This window comes from Mastomys coucha, unplaced genomic scaffold (genome assembly GCF_008632895.1).
Source record: "Mastomys coucha isolate ucsf_1 unplaced genomic scaffold, UCSF_Mcou_1 pScaffold20, whole genome shotgun sequence".
Taxonomy (NCBI): domain Eukaryota; kingdom Metazoa; phylum Chordata; class Mammalia; order Rodentia; family Muridae; genus Mastomys; species Mastomys coucha.
This window is the reverse complement of record NW_022196903.1, coordinates 18,619,120-18,639,609: the sequence shown is the minus strand read 5'-3', so window position 1 is coordinate 18,639,609 and position 20,490 is coordinate 18,619,120. Positions and strand designations below refer to the sequence as shown.

The 20,490-nt window shown below is 40.3% G+C and overlaps 1 protein-coding gene across 24 annotated transcripts in view; it reads left to right on the top strand.

Annotated features, from left to right (window-relative positions):
* The window catches only part of Cadps2 (calcium dependent secretion activator 2), a 529,581-nt gene that overhangs the window by 427,438 nt on the left and 81,653 nt on the right, over positions 1-20,490 (top strand). For 16 of the 24 annotated variants that reach the window (XM_031381283.1, XM_031381275.1, XM_031381279.1 and 13 more), the window contains 3 exons: positions 7,901-8,004; positions 9,618-9,626; positions 19,353-19,509. In XM_031381283.1, coding sequence (XP_031237143.1) covers positions 7,901-8,004; positions 9,618-9,626; positions 19,353-19,509 — 270 coding nt within the window. The remainder of the gene's footprint in view (positions 1-7,900; positions 8,005-9,617; positions 9,627-19,352; positions 19,510-20,490) is intronic. The other 8 variants (XM_031381287.1, XM_031381289.1, XM_031381285.1 and 5 more) reach the window with 1 other exon arrangement.

The following is a 20,490-nucleotide window of genomic DNA, read 5'->3' as shown; positions in this document are numbered from 1 at the left end:
CTGTCTTGAAATAACAAGCTTCTCCACTTTCACAAGCAGTTCTGTAGCCTGGAGTTCTCCAGGGTCACAGCTTGAAGGCACGCAATTGGTGACCCTGTGTTTATTTACCAACATGTGTCAACAGGTAAACCAGGTGACATGTAGCAGCGTGGCTCCTGCAGCACCTTGTTAATATGAGCAGCTCAAATGTATTAGGGTGTCCTTCTCCAAATCAGAGTAATGCAAACTGACAGGCTTCTACCTCCTTCTCGGCAGTGTCTAAGTGCTCAAAGCCTGCACATATAACACGGTGTGGTAGATTAGGAAGGGATTCTTATTTATAGAGCATGGCTAAGTAGCCAGAAAGCCAACACTAAACCGATATAGAAATAGATAGATAGATAGATAGGTAGGTAGGTAGGTAGGTAGGTAGGTAGGTAGGTAGATAGATAGATAGATAGATAGATAGATAGATATGTATATGTATATATCTATATCTATATACACATGAATGACATACAGAACATACAAGCATGTGCACACATACCTATACACATACACGTATGCATATGCATACACATACACATACACATACACATACAATACACATACATATACATATACATATACATATACATATACCTCTGAAGGGTAGGAAACTTTCACAGCCAGCAACACTGCTAGAGATGTATGCCTCTATTTCTCTTTGGAAACTTAGAGACATTCCTGGTCTTAATAAAAACACAGCTTCAGTCATGTACTGATAAGTCATATACTATAGCATCTTGTAACAGATGTTTCTGTGTGGAGGTGCTAGTCATCACTTTTGTCATATTCCATCAGCAGCAGCCTTTACTTTTGGATTTATTTTATGTGTGTGAATGTATTGCCTGCATGCACGTATGTGCACCAAGTGCATGCCTGTTGGACCCCAAGTAACTGGGGTCACAAATGATTATAAGCCACCATGTAGGTACTGGAATTGAACCCAGGTCCTCAATAAAAGAGCAACAAGTACCCTTAACTCCTGAGCCATCTCTTCAGGCCCTATTTTAAGGATATTAATTAGAGGGCAGGGTGTAGCTATGCCTCAAAAATCCTCCTAAAGTCAGTCTCATATAGAATCAATGACTTTTCCCATTTGCAAACCTTACGTTATGACCTGTCTGTCAGTCACGAACCACCACATACTGCTGTTTTATGGAAATCACTATCTTTAAATCTTCTCTCACTGTCAGAGGTGTACCCACCAGTGGCCTGCATTATTACCATTTATTGTTGGCCTAAATATAAATTTACTCACATTAAGGCTAATCCAGATAAACTATTTAATATGAAAGTAACTATAGAAGAATTAGTTCAAAGTGCTGTTATTATTAGCATAACTAATTCTAAAACAATATTCACTGGAACCCTGTTTTCAATGACAGGTTCATTAAATGAGCTGGTCCCAAAGGGAGTCATGGAACTAGGAGTAAGCCACAGGCTTACTGTTTTCAAACAATTAAGGCATTAGCATTCTTATGGATTCTAAGCAATTGTAGGTAGGTCATACCACTACAGATTATTTTCATTCATACATGGAATTGCCCAGATATGAATGGCACTTTATGATAACCTATAAAGGAAATGTAAACTATTCATACTTCACAAGAAAAAAGTCAGCTTTGACCTAAATGAAGTCTATATAAAGATGTAGCCTGAAGTCTGGGAAGGTAGCTCAGTAGGTAAAATGCTTTCTGTGCAAGTCTAAGAGATTTAAGATCAGCTCCAACAAACCCATGTAATCCCAATGTTCCTACAGCAAGATGGAATCAGAGACTAGAGATTCTCAGACACTCACAGGCTGGTTAGCCTGGCGTATGTAGCAATGAACAAAAACCAGCTCAAGTAAGGTCAGAGGCGAGGATCTTCTCTGACCTTTGCCCACATGCCATCTCATGCTCCTGCCTGCACTCTTACACATGGACAAGCACTTCCAAAGATTTATTTTTAAAAAAATGGGGAGGGATGTTGCTTAATTTCAAGCAAGGAAGGAAGGAAATAGACTTCACACAGATTGCCTTCGTGTCTAGCTCCATCTTTTGTGAGTCCTGGTCATTCAGACACTTTGATCCTGAGAGAAGAGCATCGGGATCATTACTTGGCAACCATTTCCAGCATACAGATTCTCAGGCTTCACCTAAGACAGCCAGGTCAGACACTCTGTCAGTGATTCCAAGCAATTGTACTTCACAAAGATCTGCAGAGATTCTGATGCACGCTGGAGTGGAGCACAGCTGAGGATAATCCACCAGTGGATGCCAGCAATCAGAATCTCAGCCCTCCTAGAACCATAACATCATTTAGATTGCAGAGAGCATGTCAATGATGCCTTGTTCTCTATGCTTAGGTGTGTCACATAACAAAAATATGTGAGGTTTAAGAACTTCTCCCACACCTTCGTGAGGCAGTCTTTGAATTTGTCTTCTCTAGAGCACCAATTTCAAAGACTGTATTTCAGAATCATCCAACCTACTCATAAGTCCCACAATGTCAGGCAGGTGGGGGATGGGTCTCTGGATTAATGGGAAAGAAGATATCTAATTTCCCACCTTATTCCCTCTTGAGGTCAGAAGGCCCATGAGGATTGGCCAATTTTAAGAGTCCCTGGAGTCTGAAAGTCCTAGGCTCTGGCACAAGGCCACTCATCTGTAGAGTCCAGAAAACAAATAAAAACCTAGACTTTCCAACAGCATCGTTGTCCAGGAGAAATGTCCTGAGACAGCAGAAAGGCCTCAAGAGTTAATGCTATGGAACAAATAGCTCACAGGGGGGTGGGGGGGTATGTTTTCAAGACAATTAAAAATCTCTTCAATTAGGATAAAGCCCAAATCATAAAGTTTACATGGAATGTTTACACTTTGTTAATTAAATACTTCAAAATTTATGTCAAAAGTGTCAAATTTTTCTATATTATTATATACAGGAAAAGAGAAATGATGTAATTGGTCTTTTTCCCAGGTCTCCCTGCAACCTTTACCATGAACATCACTTCTTTCCCACCACTTGGGACCCTGACAAGAAATGGCAAGGAGGGAAACAGCCAGAGAGCACATCCTAGGAGTCCACGTGTTCCTTGAAGTCTTAAATCCTAATTAAGGCATACTGCAGTCGGTCTGTCTGCTTACAGCTTCCCATCTCCCTACCTTTCCCCCAGTGGGATCTCTTCTTAAATGTACAGAGGAATAATTAAAAGAATATGCTTTAGGGAGCCAAGGAGGGTTATCATAGAAAATGAAAAATGTTCCAGAATGAGGAAAGATGACAGCCAAGAGTAATGCACCAAAATTCACGAAGGAACCTCTCTGCTTTGGGCATATTTGTTTTAAATGTCACTGTTTGAAATGTATTACAACAACTCACAACTTGCAGTAAAGCTTCAAGGGTATCAGCATTTGTAATGCGGAAGAAATGTTACAAAGTTAGTGGAAGAAAACATCTTAAAGAGGAAATCTAGTTTCAGATATTCAGTGTAGATTTTAATGGAGCTGTTGATAAACTTGTTGTCTAACAGAGTTCTACCTGTGGAGTACATTAAACTCCTTGGCTGTAGTCAAAATTGGGTGAAAACCAAGGGTGTATCCACATTGTGCTTGATAAAAATGCTACTTATTTAAAGTATTAAGAGTGGCCATTATGTTCAAGGACAAAGTTTCTCTCCTCTCAGTAAACTTTATCCAGGAAGAATAAAATGTTTAAGGAGTTTTTAAGTCCCACCATTTTTAAGTTCTCAACATCTTTTGTTTAGAACAATGTCAAATGTAAGTGCTGATTTTAACACATTCACACATAAATAAAAATTAGTTGTCTCATTTTTTTTCTATTGCATAACTGGTGACTACTACTGACTATATAGTCAATACTCAGAAAATTTGAAATGAAAAAGGAGACAAATCATTCAGAAGATTTTCATAGTTGTTGGTGATTGAGGAAGGGCATTAGTGTGCAGTTCTGGCTGCCCTGCAATTCAAGAGAAACAGACTGTCTCTCTTCCCAAACAATGGAATTAAAAGCAGGAACCTCTGAAACCATCTAAGAAGTGATACTCATATAATATGTGAGTACATATATATATACATATACATATATGTACTCATGTATATATATATGTACTGATTCCTTAGTTTTCAGGATGGCTTTAGGGATGCAGTAAACAATATCCTAAAATATGTTGGAAATACAAGTTTTTTAATTGGATATTTTATTTATCTACATTTGAACTGTTATCCCCTTTCCTGGTTTCCCATCCAAAAACCCCTATCACAACCCTGCACTCCTGCTTCTCAAGGGTGCTCCCACATACACACCCACACACTCCTTACTGCCTTGGCATTCCCCTATGCTGGGGCATCGAGCCTTCACAGGATCAAGGGCCTCCCCTCCCATCGATGCCAGATAAGGCTATCCTGTGCTACCTATGTAGCTGGAGCCATGGGTCCTCTTTGGTTGGTGGTTTAGTCCCGGGGAGCTCTGGGGGAATAATTTTGTATTTACTAATCTTTTTAAAAACTGCATTGAGTGAGTGTGTGTGTGTGTGTGTGTGTGTGTGTGTGTGTGTCATAGACACATACATGTATTAAAACTATACAGTTTAAAACATAAAACCCAAAAAGTTTCCTGGAACTCACTCTGTATACCAGACTGGCCTTGAACTATCTTTGCCTCCCAAATGTTGGAATTAAAGGAGCCTGCTGTCATTCAGGTATAAGGCCTGGGCTGGGAGGAGGGAAGCTTAACCTGGAGGTCAGTGATGGGGGGCACCAAAGAACACACTAGGAAACAGCTGGGGGGGACTAGTTGGTTTATTTGGGGAGAGGGGTCTCTTGGACAAGCTTAACGTGGCTGTGCAGCATTGCTCAGGCAGAGGTGTTGGAAGATGCTATATCTGCATACTCAGAGGTTTTACGGGACGTGGTGGAGAGGGACTTTATAAGGCCAAACAAGGAGTGAAGCATAGGAACTTAGTGGGTGAGCCAGCTTTAAAGTGCCAGGTTGAGAGGGGGAAGGGACCCAACTCCTGCCATCCTTGTATTTGAAGTATCCAGGCTGAGGCTTCATTGACCCTTCCTCCAGAACCATGGGCCATTACGATCCCACAACACCTGGCTTAAAACCCAAATGTTTTAGTCACTCAAAATTCTCTAAGTTAAAAGGAAGCCTAAAGGTGACAGGATCCGTGATTCTTAGCATCTTCTTGACATAGCAGGACTTTGATTAATGACACGGTTTCTTGTGTCTTCCTCTTTCCAATCAGCTATGATCTTCCAAAAGTCCACCTTTCATATTGGGCTCCACAGAATCTCTGTTCCACACCTTGTTGTACACACTGCTACATACATTGTAAAATTCAGTCTCTTCTGAGGTCCTAGGACATACTGCGCTGGCCTTCTTTCGATAGAGTCATCCAATCTTAGGTAAAGCCCACTATGTAAAGCACCGTTCTCTAGCACAACAAGAACACACAAGGCCCAAGCCTTACTTCCATCGCTTTTTAGATGTTTTCATTTCATCTCCCTGACTGCGAGAGTTATAGGTATTTTTTAAATGGCTTTAAAATGATACTTAAGAAACCCTTGCTTGGCTGTGCCTGACTTCTCAAAGAACTATCATCATCCATATACATCATCCTCAAAGCTCTCACAAACCTGTCTGCCCTGAAGTTCTCCTCCCTGGAAACCTGTGTCTTACACAGGTCACATGCTATTCCTCTGTGACCATGCTTCCTTTAAGTCTCTCTTCCCATTCTTTATACAACATGCATGTTTGTTTCCAGAATTTTGAAGGCTCTTGTTATCCTCACTAGACAGTTTGAAGTGCTTCTGCATGAAATAGGCTGCCATGCTGAATCGTGAGCTATTTTGACTTCGCCTCTGTTGAAGAACCTCAAAATGATCTTGAAACAGGTGGATGAACTAGTAGTTGTCTAAACACCCTTTCTGTTGTGATTTGGGATGTTGAATTGTTTGAGATAAGGACATATTAACCTAAAATGGAGAAATGAAGAAAAGGGAAAAAAAAAAAACAGAAAGGCAATGATAGATACATTTGTTTGGAAAGCAAAGCATGGTGGGTTCTGTCTATGATCCCAGTATGAGAGAACAAAGCAAGAAGATCCTAAGTTTGAGGCTAGCCTGGGTTATACGGGAGCTCCAGGCCATTCTGGGCTATTTAAGAAGAACCCATCTCAAAACTCGAACAAAAGCATCCACTGTAGTTGCCTCATCCCCTTTATTTCCCATAGTTGAGAATATCTGTTCTGCGTTGACAGGCTGATGTTCCTGACAGAGACCAAAAGTGACTCTCCATCGTAGGAGAATTTAGGGCGTGGACCCTGTGTACTTCATGCCTACCATGCCCTAACTTATATGCATGTTAAAAGTTCAGTGAGGAGGTACCAACCTGAAGGCATGCTGTACTGCATTGCTGTCTGCCCTTCGCAAATGAATTAAGATTCTCTTCCAAATTTAAAGCTGAGATTTGGGGAGGTGTGGAGAGAAAAGACCTGTTTTAGGAAGACATAGTAGCTACTGAGGTTGGAGAAAGATCGTTCTGAAAATTGGACTCTCTTCCCTAAAGTCTCCTTTACTGAAGACATGTGCCACCAGGCTTTGCTCGCAGTAGAACAAAGATCTATGAATATAAGGCAGACTTGCTTTGATCTGCTTTGGGTTAGTTTGAGTATTACTCTCCATAAGCTCACGTAGAAGGAGCTGGATCTTCTGAGTGATGGGGAACTTTTAAAGGGTGACCCCTAGGAGGAAATGACTAGACCACGGGACTAACACTGTCACGAGGATTAGTGCCGTCCTCTCAGACAGGTTTTAGAGATTGTTCTGGAAAGAGTATGTTTGTTGTACAGTAAAATGATCTCACATACATGGTCCTTTGTGCGTATGGCCATTTTCCTGTCCAGTTTCCTACCACATTATAATATCCTCAGAGACCAAAAACTGGAGCTCTCAAACTTGGCCTTTTAGCTGTGCAAACTCAAAAGAAACCTCTTTTCTTTATAAAGCACCCAGCATCCAGTATTCTGTTACAGCAACACAAAATGGTCTGAGGCAGCTTTATCTTAAATGTTCCTCGTGAAAACTGTTCCTCTTGTTTTAAGAGAGTTGGGTTGCATAGGGCACCTGGTTTCTGCCCGTGTGTTGGAGTCTTTAAAATAAACTATTTTGCCTTCTCTTTTCCTAAACTTCTGGTAGCTGCACTTCACCTTCTTGTGTTTTGTCCCTTTACACCAATTTAGCTTAATGCTAAAGGTACCTTCAAATTCGGAGAAGTCTTCTGCCCTTCCCTAACCTGCTACTCCCACGTTTGGTAATGGGCTGAGATGACAGCAGACGCTCAGGGGAGAAAATTAGTTAATTGTGGGCTGTCGGAGTTGTTTTAGGTGACTTTGTACTCCTCGGATTTGAGATCAACATGAACTGAGAATTCAAATAGCAACAAAAAACCTGGGGTTTGCTAATGCCAGGAAGGACTCATCCAATGAGAACTGTATTGTATTGATGATACAATGCAGATGGGAGGAAGACAGTGCTGTTTGCTCTCTTTGTGTTTCTGACCTTGAGCAGAATTGTAACTTGTTTGTTGCAGAAGTTGAGCATCTAATGTGCTGTTGCACCTGTTAGTTCTTGTATACTAAATGGCAAAGCACTTGCAGATCCGTGATTGCTTTGTGGGTGAAATATTTTCTGCAATCTGGTGAACTGGCTTTTTAAAGACAATGTATTCAATTGTGTTCTGTGCATCCCTTATCTCTCAAAAGTGTGCTTCCTTGTGCCATTTCAATACTCTGATCGTCATTACATCTTAGGACATGTCTGGCTTTGTATTTTCAAGGTAACATGATTTTTTTTTTTTTAAAAAAAAACAGAGACCATGAACCAGGCAACTCCTGCCAGGAAGCTGGAAGAGGTTCTTCATCTTGCAGAGCTCTGCATAGAAGTCCTACAGCAAAATGAAGAGCATCATGCGGAGGTGATGAGCTGTAACCAGAGCATAAAGTTCTCTCAAAGGCTTTGCCATGGAGGGGGTAGCAGTGAAAAGATAGCTGGACAGGAGTCTTAGTATTCAGCTGGCCAAACATACACCTTTCCTGGAAAGTGTGTGTGTGTGTGCATGTGTGTGTGTGTCTGTGTGTTTGCAAGTGTGTTTTTGCACACTTATGTGCTCATGTGTGTGAGTGTGCATGAATGTGTGTGTGTGTGTCTCTGTGTGATTTTTGTATCTGTTTTTTATAGCAATCACATAATAAGGTCATGAGAAATCTTGGGAGATATGTCCCCAAGTTACATAAGCAATAGCTAACAAAGATGGAACCCATCCATGCTGGGATGCTAAACAAGTTGGGGGGTTATGTCCTATGATATGATCATTCTGTTTGAAAATGTGGGACAGTGAACATCATCAAAAACATTCATAATTGTGTAACTGATTGAAGTCTTCCCTTTTGCATCAAATTTTCTGTATGTTTTCATTAAATCTTTGTATTTTTTGTTGTGTCTGGTTTTTTGTTTTTTGTCATGCTTGGAGGGAACCCAGGCATTAACCAACCCTCTGCCCCTGAGCCCCATTGCCAGTCAATATTTTTAAAGTCCTGAGTCCATATTAACACTTTCTGTAGAGCCACGGTGGTCTTACCATCTTGATATTCTAAGACTTAAAATTCTCTATTCAGTAGTTGTGAGTACAGAAACAATTTCCTGACTCTGAGTTGAATGGAGGAAATCTGCAGAGTTAAATAAGCACAATAAATGTTGGTGTCCTCACCGTGCTCTTAGTTTTGAGGAAGCAGATGTAACAAGCCACAAGAAAACAGACCAGATACATATGAATTTATAGAAGATTTATGTTTAATGGAATCTAGTTCTCAGAAAATATGAGAAACTACAGGACCTACATTTAAGCAAATTCTTGGAAAAGAGTATTCATGAAGCCTTACTATAGGTAACTAAGATTTATTGTATCTGGTTATAAATATGATCATTCAAAACATCTGCTTTTAGCTCACACTGTGGAAGCTAGTTTTTAGCTTGCATCTGTCATGTGTGAACTTGTTATGGATATTTTATTTTAAACTGAAGAAACAGCTGCTTCAATAATTTGAAATGAATTCCCAGGAGGATGTTTTCTGGGCTAGAATCACCACCATGCTACAAAGAAAATATCATATGATAAAAATATAGGTATGTTCCGTCGTCTTTGTCTTGATCTGAAAGAGATTATCATCAGAGTCGAAGGCCCTTCTAAATTGTTTTGAATCTGACCAAATATCCTGTTTCAGTATGTGTTTCCACTGAACAGGTACAGCTAATGTTCACATGTATTTTATGGAAATTAAAATGGAGTGTTTTTAATATAGTCATTGTAGTCACTAAAATTGCTTGTTAAAAATGTAATTATAATATAGATGCTGTTTGTTTCTCAATCCATAACCTACAATTGACTCCCCTGAAACACAGCACAGAAACATCCTTGTGCTCTGTGCTACAGTGCAATTGGAACTATTCTGGTGGCTTCTTTACAAATACTCTGTAACACGGTGCCATTTTTCTGTTCTGCTTACGCTCCAAATTTTTGGAATCCCACAGGGAAGAGAGGTGAGTAAAACTGTTTCCTCTTCTTTGTTGCATAAGACAACCCTTTAATGTGACTGTGAGGCAAAACCCGTTCTGATGGTTGTCATTTTGGAGTCGACTTAGGCTTTTCCTTGCAATGCAAGACTTTCCTCTGGAGAGGGCTAGCCTTTGCTACATGGTTAGGTGACTGTGTTTAGTTAGAAATCACATGCATAACTAATGTCTTCCAGCCCAAGCCAAACACCATGCAAGAAATTGGAAATGTTGGCATTTTGTTTTGTCCTGCGTTAACTTTTAAATCTTTTGGTTTTCTCCTTTCCATTGGATCTTCCCTCTGAGCAGTACTGGAGAGTGAACTGGTCTAATTTCAAAGTCATTTCCAGAGTGTGTTAGTGGATGGCACTCTACGCTGAGATTCCTTTCACTGGATGCTCTGGTCAGTTTCATTACTCCAAACTGCACCTAGCTCCCTCCGCTCTTCAGCTCCTCTGAGGAGGTTAATGCACTTGCCTGGAGGAGACCTCCAGGTGGTTCCCTCTCCCCCTCTTCCTTTCACTCTGCCTCCCTCTGCTGTCCCAGTGCACTCAGCAGGACTAAGTGGCTGTCCCCTTCTTGCACAGTTCCTCTATTAAGCAGGTATCCAGCCATTCACCTCCTTGTCAGGAACTTGATTGTAAAGGCAGTCCCTCCTCCTCTGGAGGCCTCTATGACCTTCTGGTTTTTTCTCCCTAGAAAGCTGGTTTTAGCTCTTTTCCAGCAAAATCTTTTAAGATTTTCTCCACATTTCAGGGAGCAGGCTGTGCTGATTCGGAGATTTCAAACAAACGAATCTAGCAGTTCTTTATCCAAAAAGCCCTTCCCTCTTGACAGAACTAGGAAGTCCAAGTGCCTCCTGGGAAAACCACTAGTTCTAATTAGCTACCTGTGTATGCAGATGTGCGCACGTGTGTGCAGGCCAGAGGTAGAAATCGAGGATCTGTCTTCCTCAGTCATTCCTCACCTTGTTCCTTGAAACAAGGTCTCCCACTGAATCTGGAGCTTACATATTCAGGTTAAGATGGATGCCTGACAAAGTTCTGTGAGCTACTTGTTTCTGCTTCCCAATTGCAGGCACAGAGTATTGATTGCCCTTGGCTCTTTATGTGAATGCTGGCAAGCCAAACTTAGGTCTGTATGCTTGGACAGCAAGCACACACTTACCAACTGAGCTTTCAACCTTCCCTTTGCTGTTGGTTTGGGTTTGGGTTGGTGGTGATGGTTATTGTTGCTCTTGTTGTTGTTGTTGTTGCTGTTACACATTTTGGTGTTTTGGAGATGAGGTCTTGCTATGATTGGCCGCCAGCTCATGACCAGTTTACCCAGTCTCCAAATCCGAGGTATATGCTCCCATGTTTGGGAAAGAGTAGAGTACAGGAACAATTCTGGGTCAGAATGTTTGAGTGTGAGATGGCAACCCTCCCTCCCTCTGCCTCTGTTTTCTTCTCCCTCCCAAGTGGGATTAAAGCATCCTCACTTGGCCCCTTTGACTTTTTAACCTTCTTGAGTTCTGTGGATTGAATCCTGGGTGTTTGGTACTTTTTTTTGGCTAATATCCACTTATTAGTGTACCATAGGATACACTATACATATGCATACATACCATACATGTCCTTTTGGGTCTGAAATACCTTGCTCAGGACCGTTGGAGGGCAGAATGAAAGAGGGTTAATGACTGGACTGTAAAAAAAAAAAAAAAAAAAAAAAAAAAAAAGAAAGAAAGAAATATTAAAGGCAATATAAAAAAAAGAATAGAATACTTGCCCTCAAACCCACAACCCCTCCTATTTTATTTCCTTCAGCCTGTTGCTTGCTTGTGTATATCACCACACAACTTTTTGCATTAATGTGTATGTTCTACTTTTTGAAATGAGGTCTCTAATTTGTTTTTTGTTTGTTTGTTTTAGATATTTTCTTTTTTTACATGTAAATTTCTCTTTTTCCTGGTTTCCCCTCCAAAAAACAAACAAACAAACAAACAAACAAAAACAACAAGAACAAACCCCTGTTGCCTTCCCTCTCCCCATGCCTGCCACCCCACCCTCTCCCACTTTCTGGCCCTGGCATTCCCCTACACTGGGGCACAGAACCTTCACAGGACCGAGGTCCTCTCCTCCTATTGCTGATTGAACCTGCAATCCTCAACTATACACATGCTGCCTGAACAATCAGACCCACCATGTGCAGTCCTTGGTTGGTGGTTGAGACCCTGGGAGCTCTGAGGGTAGTAGTTAGTTCATATTGTTGTTTGTCCTAAGGGGCTGCAAACCCCTCAGCTCTATAGGTCTTTTCTCTAACTCCTTCATTGGGGACCGTGTACTCAGTTCAATGGATGGCTGTGAGCCTCTACATCTGTATTAGTCAGGTACTGTCAGAGCCTCTCAGGAGATAGCTATATTTAGGCTGGCTTGTCCTTCCTTCAGTCTCTGCTCCATAGTTAATCACTGCAACTCCTTCCATGGGTATTTGGTTCCCCCTTTTAAGAAGGAATGAAATGTCCACGTTTTGGTCTTCCTTCTTCTTGAGTTTCTTGTGGTTTATGGGTTGTTCTTCCTATATTCCAAACTTCTGGGCTAGTAACCACTTATCAGAGAGTGCATACCATGTGTGTTCTTTTGTGATTGGGTTACCTCACTCAGGATCCTCCTGTCTCTACCTCCCTACTTTGGAACTGCAACCACAGGCCACAATATCAATTTTTTGGTAGTGACAACTGAACCTAGGGCTTCATGTATGCCTGCTAGACATCTCTAGCTGCCTACATCATTTTCATTGCTATAGTTCTGGCAGTATATGTTTCAGGTAGTATAATGCTGTTTGCTTTGGTGGGTTTTGCTCAATATTGCTTTGGCCTTAGTTTCTAGTGTTTGTTTGGGTTTTATGGTTTGTTGTTGTTTGGTTGGTTGGTTGGTTAGTTGTTGTAGTTCCCTAAGAATTTTGGGGTTCTTTTTCTTTTTCTATTCTGGTATTAATCCCCTCACAAACACACAGCATCCACGTATTTTATTTTTCTCATAGGCAGAGTGAAGGCTCCCTTCACTCTGTGAACTGCTGCTTTGCTGAGCTGAATGTCTTCTGTGTGACAGAATTCTGTTTCTCTGTGCTTTGCTTTTGCTTCCTGTGATTTCATGACTTCCCCTAGACCTTTTCCCCTGTTCCAACATCTGACTGCTTCTCCTGTTTTCTTCTGGTGTTTCCAGTGCTTTGCAGTGGCTGCTTTTCTATCTCTGTCTTTAACCCACTTTGAGTTGGTTTGCATAGCTGATGAGAGGATAGGAATCTCTCATGTGGCTATCTAACTTTTTCAGTACCATTTATTTTGTAAGTTTTTTTTTCTCCGAGATATTTTCAGTACCTTTGTTGGAAATCAGTGGACGGTGAGTGCAAGTTTTCTTCTAAGGAATCTGATGTATTCCATTGATGCATGTCCCTTTCTTGCCTTTTATTTCTTTATGTCTTTATTTCTTTACTTGTTACTTATTCTGTGTGTGCACATGCTGGTGTGCACAAGCGGAGATCAGAGGTCACACCGCTCTTTCCACCGTGCGTTGCAGGAACTCAGGTCATCAGAGTTGGCCACAAGCTCCTTTGCCTACTGAGCCCTCTCACCTACCCCTATGTCTCTTTTTTAGGCCACTACCATGGTGTTTTAATTACTGTAACTTAGTCTACTTTGAACTCAAGCAGAATAATGCCTCATGCTGTGTCCTCTTTGTTTGCAATTGCTTTGGCTATGTGGACGTTTGTGGTTTGTTTGGGGTTTTTTGTTGTTTTTGTTTTTTGGTTTTGTGGGGTTTTTTGTTTGTTTAGTTTTGTCTTGTGGTTACATATGAATTTTAGAAACATTTTCATAGTTTGATGAAGAAAACCATGAGTGTTCTAAGAGTCATGGCATTAAAGCTGTAGCCAGCTGCCTTAGTTGGGGTTTCTATTGCTGTGAAGAGACACCATGACCAAGGCAACTCTTATAAAGGAAAACATTTCATTGGGGCTGGCTTATGGTTCAGAGGTTCAGTCCATTACTATCATGGCAAGAAGCATGGCAACATCCAGGCAGGCATGGCGCTGGAGGAGCTGAGATCTGAAGGCAGCTGGAAGAGGGTATCTCCACTGGGTGGAGCTTAAGCATAGGAGCTGTCCATGAGCTGCTTACACAGTGACACTCTTCCTCCAACAAGGCCACACCTTCTAGTGGTGCCACTTCCTACGGGCCAAGTATATTCAAACCACCACACAAGCTTTGGATGATATGGGCATTTTAGCATCGTTTCTCCTAATGTATAAACAATGGACATCTTTCCAGTTATGTCCTCTTCTATTTCCATCCTCAGTGTTCCAGATTTCACTGAAGAGATCTTTTACCTCTTTGTTTAAATTTATTTGTATATATTCTATCTTTGAACTTATAAGAACAAAGGCAACATTTTAAAATGACATACATTTTGAAGTACCTTCACCTCTTTTTAATTACTTTAATATTTATATCTATATTAAAATGAATATTAAAATAATGAATTAAAAGAGCTATGAGGAGCTGACAACATATTATGGTTCAGTCTAATGGCTACTACTAGAATATGGCTTTCTATATAGTTTGTGTATGTTTATATATGTATATTTGAGAGCCAAGAAATACAATAATTATTGAATTGTCTCCAGAGCTTTTATAGTCACTCACAAATTTTGGCATTGTAAACTAAAGTTGGGAAATAAAAAATATTTCAGAGTCAAATTATCTGTTTTTGCTCAATGTAGAATGATTCTCCTTATTTGTATTAAATTATAAATTATGCATTCCAAAGATGAAGGCAATCAAAATCCTTAGACTTTAGATAAATTAGAAAATATGTAATAAGTCATGTGATAATGTTTATGACAAGAAAAAAATCAAGGTCCAGTTGCAGTGTTCTAATATACAAAGTAAGTGGAGAATGGATGGACTGATGGATGGATGATGATGGATAGCTAATATGCTCTGTATAGTTACTTAAGAAAACTATATCATTTCTCTCCTATATACTACCTCTACAAATAAAATAATTATACCATTTGCTCAAATGATCAATTTGGGAGAATAACTAAGATAATACTTATAAAGCTTCTACAGCAGTTCTTAGCCCACAAAACATTTTCAATTCATATTGGACATTTTGGTTTTTCATTTTAACTTGTTTGTTCTTAAGGCAGGTTCTCAGTCGGTTACCCACACTGGCCTTAAACTCAGATTCCCCTGCTTCAGCCTCCCCGTTCACAGGCATGTGCCACCAGGAATAGCCTGGACATTATTTTTAAAGCATATTAACTCACTATCTGTACATGAATTTCAATGTATTTTTGTGGTTACAGATAACATTAATTTATATTTGTATAGAAAGTAATTTCCATATTTATTTATTTTCACAATAACCCAGAGGCTAGAGAAGATACTATTTTTACAGACTAGAAGTCCATGCAGAGAAGTGATGTGCTTCTGATTACTCTAGTCTTGCCTCTAAGTACAGAAGCTCAATGCCTTACTCCCAGGTTCAAGGTTCATGCTTATCTCCCTCCATTTTCAACTACTTTGATGCCAAGCCAGGGATGGGGCGCAGTCCTTTAATCCCAGCACTTAGGAGGCAGAGGCAAATAGATCTCAGTTCTAGGCCAACCAACCTGGTCTACAGAGTGAGTTCTAGGACAACCAAAGATACAAAGAGATACGCTGTCTCAAAGAAGAAAAAAAAATCAACTGCTTTGAGTAAAACTGACAGTGCTTTCAAAGCATTGTCAGCCTGTCACATATATTATAGTTATCATTTAAGATTGGTTTATATGTTCCCCTTAAGCATATTGATAAGCTATTGCCTTCTGCCTCTGTCAGATCATTTACAGAAAATCATGACTTAGCATTAGAGCCAAGATAGATTTAGAATTGCTTTTGTAACATCACATAGGTGCCTTACCAATCGGTGCTTTTTCTGAGAGAGGTTTCCTCCAGCCCAGTGAGACTGCTATTGAACATCTGACACCTCATGAGGTGGAACCCTGGGAGGAAACAGGAAAGTCCTCTTCTTCCCCTCCAATCCAGTCAGAACAGCTACCTGTTTTGGGTGGCAAGAGAAAGGAAGGACGGGTGGCTAACGAGGCTGATCCTGTCTTTGAAAGAAACTCCACCTTTTGCTTAGCTCTTCATTCAGTGTTTGAGGAGTTGGCTGGGTGGTTTGAAGCTCTTCCTGCTCCTCCAGAGAGCCCAATTTTAGTTCCGAATGACCATGTTAGGTAACTCACAGCAGCCTATAAGCCCAGCTACAGGAGACATGATGTTCTATTTTGTTTGGCTCTGGGCACTATAAAACCACTCTGAGTATGTACCACACTCATAGCATGCACTCACCCAGACACAAACATACATATAAAATTAGTTAATTAATTAATTAATAGATGGTTGCTCAGTACTTTCACAAGTCATCAGTGAGAAGTGCGTCATCTTGACTTACATTCACAAGACAAACCTCATCCGAATTACAATTCAAGGCATTCATAATACTTCTTTAAAACATAATGCAGTCTTATAGTTGGTAGGAAAAGCATTAAGGGTTTTTTTTTTAAGGTTTATTCCATTACTCTTCATTCTCAGCCTGGCTCTCTCTTTCAAGTTAGCTTCAGAATGTGCCTTCATAATTTCTCAGATAGTAGTGAAACAATGCAGAGCTTACACGGCTGCTAGGTTCTTAATTTTAGCCTTCCATAAAGGTATTGGCTGTGAACAGGAAGCGAGACTTTGCGAGTATCTCTCTTAACAGGACTGAATTCTAACTAGCATTTCTACTCTGCTCTGCTCAGTGAGGATTCTCAGATTCTACTTTGCATTGTCACAACTCTAACTTCAAAGGACAAGAACAAGAGATATAAAATAAATCAATAAATACTACTATTTATTTCCTATTTGTTAGTATCATAAAGTTATTATGCTATTAGATTTTTATATATTATTATATATTGTTAGAATAGGTAAATATATATATACATATATAATATAAATTAATTCTGCAAATGATCAGAGATAATCACTGCATGTGACACTCTGCTGGGTTTATGTACTTATGCAGTATAACATTCCTAAACAAATTGCTCACTTATATGTGTATCACAATATTGAGGAAAACATTAAAATATCTATCACTCTTAAGTCTATGTAACATTTTCAGGTATAATTCAGCGTTTGTTTCTATTTGCTTGATGCTAATTAGCTATTTGGTGACTTTTCTTAACATTTTTTTCTGACACCAATGATTTTAAAGCCATTTTTACTATAAAATACGTAAAATCATGTTTTAGAATTTTGCAACCCAGTCTTTCAGCTTTGTCATTTACCTTCTCCTGATAAAACCCAATACATAGTTAAATAAATACAGTTCAGAAACTAAGTGGATGACTCTCAGGCTGCAGGATTTAAGTTTTCAAATAAATTGTTGTAACATGGAGAATAATAAAACTGCATCACAGAAATTTTCATGTTTTATATTGGCTAAACGTTTATGATAGTGGGCCTGGGAGATGGCCCAGTGGGTAAAGGACTTGCTATGCAAGCGTGGGGACCTGAGTTCAGATTCCCAGAGCCACAGAGACATCAAGCAAGTTTGGCAGACCCCTGAAATCCCAGTGCTCTGGAAGCAGAGGCAGGGAGCCCCAAGGGAAACAAACCCTGGGAAGTAGCTAGCCATATGGGAGAACTCTGGGTCCAAGTGGGAGACCCTGCCTCAACACATATGGTAGAAAGTAATCAAAGAAGTCTGTGGTCTATCCATGCATATACATACATGTACACCACACACACACACACACACACACACACACACGAACAAGATTTTGATACCAACTGGAACTCAGTAGACAAAGACAAGACTTAAAAGATGACACACAAGCCGGGCGGTGGTGGCGCACGCCTTTAATCCTAGCACTTGGGAGGCAGAGGCAGGCAGATTTCCGAGTTCGAGGCTAGCCTGGACTACAGAGTGAGTACCGGTACAGCAGGGGCTACCGAGAGAAACCCTGTCTCAAAAAACCAAAAAAAAAAAAAAAAAAGATGACACACAAAAAATGATTTTAAAATATTCCCTATGTGTATGAAAATTTATTTAAGATTACTTACAATCATAGATAAGCAAAGTAAAACAAAACTGAGAACAGAAGCATCCCCATTATTCTTTGAGAACTGTCTAAAAGCAAAGTGTTATTTTCTCCTCTTAAAGAAGCTTAATTTTTTAAACTGGTTATTTTCATTGCCAGTCATAACAGACCTGACCAAGTACAAAGTGAAGAACAAAGCAGCCATACGCTGTCTTTACCAGTGTTCACAATCACCTAAGCAGCACTGTGTCCCATGAAGTAAAGCTGTTCCCTCTCAGGGAAGCCTAGTTCACACTGGCAGTCCAGATGTCCTCTCTAGTGAAGGAAGGCTCAGCCCCGGAACAAGGAGGTCCTGAGGCTTTGCGAGCTAGATAAGGCTTTTGGATTTTGCTGTGTCTTGGTTAGATGAAATGGGACATTAAGTTGGGCAAGAGTATGACCCTATTTATGTTCCTAAACAGTAAAACAATGACTGGTGGCTGTTTGGTGAGTGGTCAGGAGTAAAATCTGTTCCTAGAGAGCAGTTTGCAATGTGTAAAGACTCGGAAACACCCTTTAACCCCATCATGTCTCTGCACTTTCTTTTTTTTTTTTAATTAAATATTTTCTTTATTTACATGTCATATGATATCTCCTTTCCCAGTTTCCCTTCTGGAAAAAAGAAAACAAAAACAAAACAAAACAACAACAATAAAAAACCCTGTTCCCTCCCCTCTTCCCCTGCCCATCAATCCACCCTCTGCTGCTTCCTGGCCCTGGCATTCCCCTACACGGGGGCATAGAACCGTCACGTAAGGAACTCTGATCGTTCACCTTTCATCACTGTGAGCTGAATAGCCGGCAGGAAGAATGTAAGAGAAGGAGCTCATGGTTTCAGGTAGTTCCATCTGTCATGGGAAGGAAGGCATGAAAGGCAGAGCAGTTCAAACTTGGAGCCAGACAGAAAGAATCAAGCCACTTCCTACCTCCTGAAGTTTCTAGAACATCCCAAAAGAGCACCACCAGCTTGGTACTAAGCCCCCGACGCATGCCTTTGGTTGAGACGCTTCACCTCCAAACCATAAGAAAACAATCAGGATAAATAAAATAAAATAAATCCAGGATTTATTTGTAAAGGTCCTACCATACTGTTCTTGGGTATCTGAAAAATCGAGGAAAAGTCTTCTTAAAGGGGCAGCGGTTTTAGAAGGCAGTGTATTTTCATAGTAGAATGCCATGCTATCATTGAAGACAAAAGTTAAAGGAATTCATCCCACAGTATGATGCCAAATATGTTAGTATTTCTAGTCATGCAAAAGGAAATATTCAAGTTAGTTGCGCATAATTTTTTATATACAAGAATTTTTCTTTTGTTTTTATAGAAGTTTTCCTATAGTTTATATCTATGGCTTCTAAAGGAATAAATGCCCATCTTAAGCCTCATTCATCAATGATAAATTTGTTATTGTATATGTGACACCTGTAAAATTTCTTATCTTAAAAATATTAGATTTTATTTATCATACTTATTTGTGACACTGAGGGATGTTGCACAGGTTTTCGAGCGCATAGTATTTGTACATGTTTCTAACAAGTCATTGATTTCTCCTTTACTGCTTGCAGGCGTTTGCCTGGTGGCCAGACTTATTGGCCGAGCATGCCGAGAAGTTTTGGGCATTATTCACAGTAGACATGGATACTGCGCTGGAGGCCCAACCTCAAGACTCCTGGGATAGCTTTCCCCTTTTCCAGCTGCTTAATAATTTCCTCAGAAATGACAGTGAGTATTTACATTTCCTTCCTATGTGAAATGGCAAGGGATGGGTACATGTCATCGTAGATATATGTGTGTATAGTCCAACCTTGACCTTAATAAGAGTCAGTGTGGCTAACAAGAGAGCTTATTGAGCTTCCCTGAGTCTGTGATGCCATAGTCTATGGGAAATGATATGGCCTGTCATTCACTGAACTGCAGAACAGCTGCTATAGACAGTAGACAGCTTTCTCATTGTACCTTAAGGATCTAAAAACCTGCAAAGTCTGGCATTGCCAGAATATCTGAGACTGCATCCATCTCTTAAGAGATGTTCTGTATGTCAAGGCTCCATTTCAACATACACTCTGAGTGAGATGTTCTCCTGAGAGTGGATTTGTCTCCTCGGGGGATAGTAAAATATTATTACATGTATGACTTGTTTATTTATATTTAGAAATCAAAGAGGAAGCAACGCTCCTCTTTTGAGATTGTTTACCAGCATAATAATAACTTTCATTGTTATCCTGGTAGATGGTCTAGCATGAGTGCAAATGTGATTTTTATCAAAACAGTAGCATATAGGTTCCTAAGCCTTTGCTGGGTTAGACCTTTTCATTTTCCCTAGACTCAGGTTGGTTGCCAGTAGCTGCCCTTACACTCTGGGTGGGGTGAGGTCACTAATTCCCCACGTGTATGGTGCTTGCTGTGATACCCCATGCTGGACTCAGCCTCCTGGAGTCTGGTCATGGCTGTCCTTGATCCTGCAGGAATTTTCTTCTTTCCCGAGTTTTCTATTAGGCCAGATCATTTACATCTTCCTCAGGCAATAGGCCTTTTACCTATCTGAGCAGACCTCACCCCATTTCTCCATGGAGCTTTAAAGCATGGTTCTCAGAACTCTGGTCATCCTGTCACCTGAGTCACTCAGAGTCCATACTCCTCTAGCCAAGGTTAACACTTCCTATATCTTTAAAACTTTCTCTCTCTCTCTCTCTCTCTCTCTCT